General features: G+C 48.3%; 1 protein-coding gene across 1 annotated transcript; it reads right to left on the bottom strand.

Annotated features, from left to right (window-relative positions):
- Positions 1-4,765: 4,765 nt before the first annotated feature.
- On the bottom strand, positions 4,766-7,741 carry ZBTB9 (zinc finger and BTB domain containing 9). The gene is made up of 2 exons (XM_047734252.1): positions 7,472-7,741; positions 4,766-7,290 (listed from the first exon to the last, which is right to left on the bottom strand). The coding sequence occupies exon 2, from the start codon at positions 7,203-7,205 to the stop codon at positions 5,787-5,789; it is 1,419 nt and encodes a 472-aa protein (XP_047590208.1). The 5' UTR covers positions 7,206-7,290; positions 7,472-7,741; the 3' UTR covers positions 4,766-5,786.
- Positions 7,742-8,563: the final 822 nt, after the last annotated feature.

Genomic DNA, 8,563 nt, shown 5'->3' with positions numbered 1-8,563 from the left:
ACAGCACCCACATATGATGGGTAATAGGGGATAGCTGGCACATACATATGGGAATGCCAAGGAAGTTTCATGATGCAGTGAAGTAAGAGCTACTCGGGCTACTAGGGCACATAGCAGAAGTCCTACCTTGGCCTAATGATCAACTTTCTAAAAGAAGTGATGCTTCAGCTGGTATCTGAAGAGAGTAGGAATTAGCCCACTGAAGACTATTTCTAGATAGGTAACCATCGAGGCACAGAGATGAGCATGAGGGGCAAAAAATGCAGAGGCCCAAGGGAGACATGAGCGGCAAGAGTGAAGTAATTGGGAGCGGATCTTTGGACTTCATCCAAGAGCAGGAGGGAGCAAATGAAAGGTTCTAGAGAGCTAGTGAAACAGTACTTAACGCTTTAGAAAGATGCCCATAGTGTGCGGAGACAGAGAGGGAAGCAAGACGGAAGATTGCAGTGGTAGTAGCGGGAACGAAAGAATTCATCAGTTTGAAATATTTAGGAGCTAGGATTGGTAGGACAGGTATGGGAGGTGAGATACATGCCCAAGAACACTCCCAGCTTCCAGTCTTAGGCATTTGGGTGGATGGTGGAACTTTTACTAAATCTGGAAACAATGGAAGCAGCTGGCTGGAGACAGGTACAGTATTTTAGACATATTGAGCTTGAGATGTCTATGAAGCACCTACATAGCTGGTGTATACAGCCATCTCTTAACGTGCCAATCCTGCTCCTCTTAACAGTGCTGGGTACACAGCAGGCCCTACTGGGGGGTTTTTTTGTTGTAAGTAGTTCCACTCCCAGCATGGAGCCCAATGTGGGGTTTGAACTCACGACCCTGAGATCAAGACCTGAGCTGAGATCGAGAGTCGGACCCTTCAGCGACTGAGCCACTAAGGTGCCCCAGCAGGCCCTATTGTTGAAGGGAGGAAAGAAGGAGGAAATCTAAGTGGGTCTGGGGGGGGGGCGTTGTCAGGAAAACTGGAGATATAAAATTAAGGGTCATCAGTATTTAAATGGTTTAACTTAGAAAAGTGGATAAAAATCACCGAGGAGTGTATAAAGTTAGAAAAGGGTGAAAAGACCCCTGAAGAACTCTAGCATTTATGAGAAAGGTAGTAACATTTCCCCTTTAGTTGAAAATATTTTTCCGTTTATATATGTGCCCTCAATGAGAACACTGATCCCAGTAAAGGTGTGGGGAACTAACAGTTTCACTCATAATAACAGTTAACATTTATAGAGTTTACTGAGGGCAAGGCACCATTTTAAGCATTTTACATGTACTAACTCTTACAGACCTGTGAGCATGATTAAGTGTGAACAAGGAACTCCAGACAGAGAGTGAAGATGCTGGACGGAGGGGACAATTAAAAGAGCAAGTGCTCTGGGAAGGGAGCTAGCCTTGGTAGAAGGAGTGACCTTTCTTCCACTATAAGGAGGAAAGGACAGAGGCAAAAAGGTACACTTTTAAATTTGTTTAAATCTTTTTTAAAACTGGTTGCTTGGAGTTTATTTTCCACTTTGTGCAAGGCATTATGTTTACAGGTGTCAGGAAGGCTTGTGTGTGGCTTGGATAATAAAGAGTGGGTTTCTCTCAACTTCCTTTTTGGTGTTTCGCTGTTTTGTTCTAAAAGAACCCAACTGCTTCTGCTCGCTGTTGCCTGCCTAGTCTATGGGGAGGGGTGGGGCTCTGATGAGCCTAGCACCTCCTGAAGTCTGGTAGCTGGTGATGGTCACTCAAAGCTGGGGCTGGGTGCTGGCTTTGACAGACTGGCCACCAGGCTGCTTCCAGAGCTAAGTCACAAATGATCGTGCTGCTGGAGGCCTGGAAGATTCCAAGCAATCTGAAGACTCCAGCACTGTAGCCAGGGGTGGGAGAATGGACTTCCCAAAAGAGAAGTTTCCCCACCAGTGACCCGGGTTGGCTCTGGGGAGACTGGAGTAGTTAGGGATGGTTTCCCCAAGATACTCTGCACTTCCGCAGAAGCTGTTACTGGAAGTGGAACCTAGGTGGCGTGGGTAATAGTGTGGGTTGTCATAAGCAAGCCATTGGAGGGCATGGCTGCCATACTGTTGTTTTGGGGCTAGTGGGAACATCTGCACGGCCCCTCACAAGCCTGGGCATACCAAATCCTGGGTCACAGAGCCCATTTTTTGAGGAGACTACAAAAGGCTGTTCCATGACTGAGATGGGGCACCAGGTATAAATCCAGGTCTTTCATAGTGCAACCTGTTTTCTGTTTAATTCCTAATAACTTCAAAACAAAACCAAAACTCTGACGTGGTATTTTAATTGGCTTACAGTAGAAATTACAAAGCACTATGGGGATTAAGGAAAGGCAAGAAGTAATTCTGCCTTAAATTCAGAGGGCAGAGGGTGAGGTTGGGCAGGTTCACCATTTCTTGAGCATCTATTAAGTGCCAGATATATCGGAGGCTTTAAGGATCCCAAGATGGGCAACATGTGAAGATTGGGTGTTCCTGTGGGATGGCTAGCACCATTCTCTACCCTTCTATCCCAGGACTTTAAGGCCTTCCCCTTAAGGATTACATGCCCATTTTATTGCCCTGATGGAATACACCAGGGTACTCTGGTCAGAGGACAGAACTGGGACAGAGAGGGAGAGAATCTCAAGCAGACTCTGTGCTGAACCCTATGTGGGACTTGATCTCACGACCCTGAGATCATGATCCGAGCCAAAACCAAGAGTCGGACTCTCAAATGACTGAGCCACCCAGGTGCTCCTCTCTCCTGGGAAATTTTATCTTAAGTGACACAAGAAATAGGAATGACTAGATCATCACAAAACATATGACCAGGGGCGCCTGGGTGGCTCAGTGGGTTAGGCCGCTGCCTTCGGCTCAGGTCATGATCCCAGGTCCTGGGTTTGAGCCCCACATCGGGCTTTCTGCTCAGCAGGGAGCCTGCTTCCTCCTCTCTCTGCCTGCCTCTCTGCCTACTTGTGATTTCTCTCTGTCAAATAAATAAATAAATAAATCTTAAAAAAAAAAAAAAAAAAAAACATATGACCAGAAAAGATTCCCCAGGAGTTCCTGCTCCCTGGACCCCAAGAGCTTATCCTTACCAAGGTCTTAACCTTCCAAAGGCTGGTCCTTTACCCCTTCCTTTCATTTAAGGAGCATACTTCCATATAAAGGAAGTATATAAGCATACTTTCCCACATACCTCCATAGATTCCTGCTTTGATAAGGTTAGTCAGAGCCAGCTTCCCTTCCTTGTAACCAAAGGATCCTGCTCAATGATAGATAGGCTCACCTCACTTTATCATGCTTCCCTTTACTGCACTTTGCAGATATTGCAGGGGTTTTTGTTTTTTGGGTTTTTTTTTTTTTTTTTTTTGCTTTTTGCTTTTTAACAAACTAAAGGCTTATAACATGTCTCTTGAAGGTCTGCAATGGAAGGTCTGGAGCAAGTCTACTGGCACCATTCTTCCAACAATATTTGCTCACTTTGTGTCAGTGTATTACATTTTGGAAATCTTTCAATTTTTCAAACTTTCTCATTATTAATATATTTGTTATGGTGATCTGTGATAACTACTTGTTGAGAGCTCAGATGATTGTATTTTTTAGCAATAAAGTATTTTTTTAAGATAGATTTTTTTTCTTTTTTAAGTAGGCTCCATGCAGTGTGGAGCCCAATGGAGGGCTTGAATTAACCACCCTGAGATCAAGACCAAAGCTGAGATCAAGAATCCAATGCTTAACTGACTGAACCACCTAGGTGATACATTTTCTTTATGGCTATAATGCTACTGCACACTTAATAGGCTATTATAAAAACCTAACTTCTATATGCCCTGAGAAGCTAAACAATTCATTTGACTAGCTCTGTTGCAGTGGACTGGACCTGTAGTATCTCTGAGCTGTGTCTGTAGCCACCCACGGAACGTGTGCCAAAAGAATGGCAGGTGGGTGTGATTTGGTAGCCCTGACCCCTTTCCCAATGTGTTTACAGTCCTTACCACGGAGATGGTACGAGGGCATGACTCTTTAGAGAGGCTGACAGATCACAGCTAGAATTCAACTTCACAGCCATAAAGTCACATTTTCAGCCTCTTCTGGGTGCCATACGTAACAACTTTTAATGAACATGCTTTGGGGAAAGCTATGAATCCTGGCCCTAGGTATGACTTCGACTCATGTCCACTCACATTCACCCAACCACATTGTTGCCATGCTCTAGTACACAGAGATCTTTGTGAAACCTTTGCTGGCTTATAAGGGCTTCTCTTGGCTTCCTTTATACCACTACAGTAGCCTGTACTAATGGACTTACCATACCACATCGTCATTATTTGTCTAGCTTTGGTAGTGACTGTGAACTTTTTGAGGTTGGAGTATAACAGGGTCTAGCATGTTCATCGCACTTAACGTTTATAGAACAACCCAAACAACAACTAAACATACACAAAACATAAAGCCAGGGAAGACTATAGGTAAAGATCACGTGAACCAACTCCTTTAAAAAATAAAAAGACAGAGAAGGAATTTGGAGATCCAGATCACCCCACGAAAAAAAACAAAAACCAGTTCATATGCTGAAAGACAAGGTAACTTACCTGAGATCATTCAGTGGCAGGTCAGGGCCTAGAATCTGGCCCACTGACATCCAGGACAGTGTTCTCTGCACCAATGTGAAACCATCCCATTCTTCCCCCAAAATCATAACCCTGCTGCATAAGGAACATACCCAAGTCTTTGCAACTGTTTTCAGGCTCTCTCTCCCACATAAATTACTCAATCCAGTCTATTGCCAGCTTAGGTTTCAGGGCAAAGTTTATTTAAAGAAATTAAGTAACCTGTGACAATCTCCCCATTCCAATATCTATTTTTCTATCTCTCAACAAAGGGCCCATCATGTGTGAGTGGGATGGAAAGGAAGAGGGTGTGGTCCTACTGTACAGTTACTCTTCAGCTTTCTGTATATGCTGTCCCAACCTCGGACAACAGCCACTTGTTCAATAGTGGTGCTACCCTGAGAGCATTTTAGGTCAGTGGCCATCTCCTGAGTTCATTGGTCACACTCCAATCACTGTGATCAATATAGGGGTGATCAGTGGTAGACAAAGGTAAACAAGAGGCACAGGCTGTTGAAGGAACATCCTCTATTAAAAAGAGGGTTCTAAGAATGACACATGGAATGCTCAATTTGTTAAAGTGCTCAACTACAACACTAAAAACAGAAGTGTTGGGAAGGTGCAGAGCAAGTTATGATCGGAGAAGCCTCCGGAAAGAGCGAACAAAAGAAAGTACTCTTTCTTTTTAAGAGTACTTAAAAAGAACTCTGTCTACAACATTTCAGCAATGACAAGGGAGAGGAGAGCATAGAGCTTATTAGTTTTGGAATTATTAGACCTTGGAATCAAACGTCCCTACAAGGGAGACCAGCTCCTCTAATACCACATGGAGACCAAAAACGAAACATTTATCATTACATCTTTTTGCTCTAACTCTTCTCTCACCAAACAAACTTCTAATCTGAAGTCTGGTTTCCTCCATAATAAGGTCGATTATGGCCAAGTGATCAATTTATGTATGCCCTGTAAACTACCTTCCAATGGGGTGGTTAGCAAAAACCTGGAGATGAGAAATAGGACTTCCCAAATCTGCCAGGTTGACACCCACACTTAAGAACAAGATATCCAGAATGTACCTATTTTCTTGGCATGATTACAAGATCCAGGAGAGGGGTGCGACGGTTGTGAGGGGAAAGTATCCAACAGCAGCAGTGGCTCTCTTATCCTAGAAATTAGTGTACAGCCTCAGCAGTCAGTTGTAAGTCCAGTGAGCAGTGGCCCAACCCTGGCCCTTGCATAGGTCCCGATGGCGAAGGAAACAGGCGTGGACTCGGAACCGACGGCCGCAATGGGGGCAAGCATGCAGGGCTCCAGCATGGGTCTTCATATGCTCTGTCAGATGGTGCTTCAGCTTGAAGCGCTTATTGCAGATGCCACAGCCAAAGGGCCGAAGGCTGAAGGTCAGCATGATGTGCCGGTCACGCTTCGGCTTCACGGCAAACCGCTTCCCACACAAGCAACCAAAACGTTTTCCATCGGCAGGGGGTGTACCTCCTAACTTGACAGGCCCGTGCACAGCCTGCCCTGCACCCCCAGGTCCCCCACCCCCTGACAGGATTTCATTACCATGAAGATCCACTGGTTTCCAGGATGGACCTCCTCCTCCTCCGTATGTCCCCCCTGCTCCTGAGGGCAGCAAGAACCCTAGCTGTCCATTCCCTTCAGTGTCCCCTCCAGGAAACACTTTGGTCTCCTCCTTTGTTCCTCCAGACTGAGTTCCACCCCCTGATACCTCTTCTTTAGGCTCAGAGGGTTCCTGCTTAATGTAGAAGACTTTGGGGGGCAGTGCAGTGTGAGGGGCAGGGGGCTCAAGTGGTGCACTCTCACCTTCTGAAACCCTGCGGGGAGTAGTGGATATGGGCAATGGGTGGGATCCATGAGGACAAGGAAAAGCCCCTGATACTCTCTGAGGCTGAGGTGTCTGAGAGGGCGCTGCAGACCCCTGGTCCTCCTCCTCCTCATCTTCTTCCTCCTCCTCCTCCTCCTCCTCTTCTTCAACTTGAATCTGTAACACGTCTCCCAGTTCACTCCCCTCCCCTAAAACAGGGCTCTCAGTAGAGGTGGAAGACTGCACGGGGGTCTGGAAAGGGGAAGAGCGAATGCACCAGCCTCCTGGAGAGGATGTGGTGGAAAGAAGTGTGTGGTAAGAGGGCGCCCCACGGGTTGAAATTCCACCACCTGAGGTTTCAAGTTCTCTAAGAATCTCTGAGCACTGATCGACTACTTGCCACATCTGGAGGCCACTGGCCACAAGGAGGTGGGCAGGGAGAGCATCCAGTGGCAGACGGAGGCGTCCTGAATAAATGAGCTGCAGCAGCCCCTCGAAGGCATCGGCTTCAATGACGCTAGGCAGAGTGAGACGCGGCGCATCCCCCAGAAGAAGTTTGTCATGGAAATAAGGAGAGGCAGCGGCCAGCACTGCTTTGTGAGCCCTAAGTTCCCGACCCTGCACCAAGAGGGACACATCACAGAACTTTCCCTCTAGCCTGTGGCGGTTCAGGGCTTCCAGTAGCACTGAGCTATGCTGCGGGAACTCGATCTGGATGGTCCGTGGGGCCGGGTTGCAGGTCGGGGAGGGGGGTACAGGGGGCACAGGCGTCGCGGTATCCATACGGCCGCTTCAGAAAGAGCGAGATCCCAGAGGACCGGATACAGGAGACGAAGGGCTGGGGGCGGACCCCCTAGCGGGATGAAGGCTGTGGAGGAAAGAGATGGGGTCACAGAAGCTCTGGGTAAGGACAACTACGTCTCCTCACACAACAACCGCCTCCCCAACCCAACCGGCCGAAACTTTTCAGTCAGTGGTAGTTTCTGCACATCAGTCCCGCGCACTCCCCCACCAAGAAAAGAAAAACGAAACAACCACAAAAGACCAACCGGGGTTTCACTTCCTGGGCCTGTGGAGGAAGATGAGGAGGTCCTTCGAGCCACGCGCCTGACCTCGCCGGCCCCTGACCGCTAGCGCCCGCCGCTACACTCCTCACGGTGCCCAGAGGTGCCCTTCTCTCCCAGGAAGCCGCGGCCGCCGGGAGAGCGTGAGCACCGGCCGGGAAGCCCTTCCCGCCGCCACGCCCCCGCCGGTACACACGCGGCACAGGGTCGTAGCGCGTCCACGGTCACTGCTCAGTCCCGGGCCGGAAGCCTCCGCCTTCCCGCCGGACGCCAACGCCAGGCATGGTGGGCGTTGCCAGAGCCGCAGCCAATCGGAAGGCAGTGGCCTACAAGCCTCGTGTTGATTGGTTGCGCAGGCGAGAAGGCGGTGATGATAGGAGGTCTTTGGCCCCCGCGCGGACGATGGGGAGGCAGCGCCTGCGGGAGGACCGCGGGACAGTCCACAGGAGACCGTAGCCCGGAAGGAGGGGGCAACCCCTAAATCCCGCGGGTGATTAAATGTAGCGCCCGTCCCCAGCTAGGTGCTGAGAAGGAGAGATTAAGTGGGCATCTATTGTGTGGGCCGGCTATGGTCCACGTCACCTCGTATCCTTCCCCATCCCTGCAAGGTAGGTATTGCCGCACTCAGTTTCCTCGGGGGAAACCGAGGCTGGCAAGTGACGGGCCTAGGATTAGAACTCAAGATTTGCTAAGAAACCAAGTTCTTTACCCCATTCCCTGAGGAAGCATTTTAACTAGCAATTAAATAAACCTTATATCTAGGTAATTACTAAACACGTATGTATATGTGTGTACATATGTACTTGGAATTTTTCTTAATCAGATAATGTTCCTTGGCCTCTTTATTCATTCGGTTTAAGGTGAGAGCTAGATTGGGTAAGCTTGGCCAGTGCACAACCCCCTGCTCAAAAACAGAATAAATCTGATAAATCGCTGGGTCCGGAGAATTATATTCTGGAGGAGGCTTTGGCATCGTGCAGGGATATGGTTTCTCCCAGGCTGTCAGCTTCCTGTCAAAAAGCAGGACCCTGCTAGTCCTTCTGGAGGTCCCCGGTTAGGAAAAAGTCAGCACAGCGA

The sequence above is a fragment of the Lutra lutra genome, chromosome 6 (assembly GCF_902655055.1).
Source record: "Lutra lutra chromosome 6, mLutLut1.2, whole genome shotgun sequence".
NCBI lineage: Eukaryota > Metazoa > Chordata > Mammalia > Carnivora > Mustelidae > Lutra > Lutra lutra.
This window is presented reverse-complemented; position numbering and strand designations above follow the sequence as displayed.

Coding starts and splice junctions, on each gene's coding strand:
- ZBTB9 (XM_047734252.1), bottom strand. CDS start 7,205: ATGGATACCGCGACGCCTGTGCCCCCTGTACCCCCCTCCCCGACCTGC.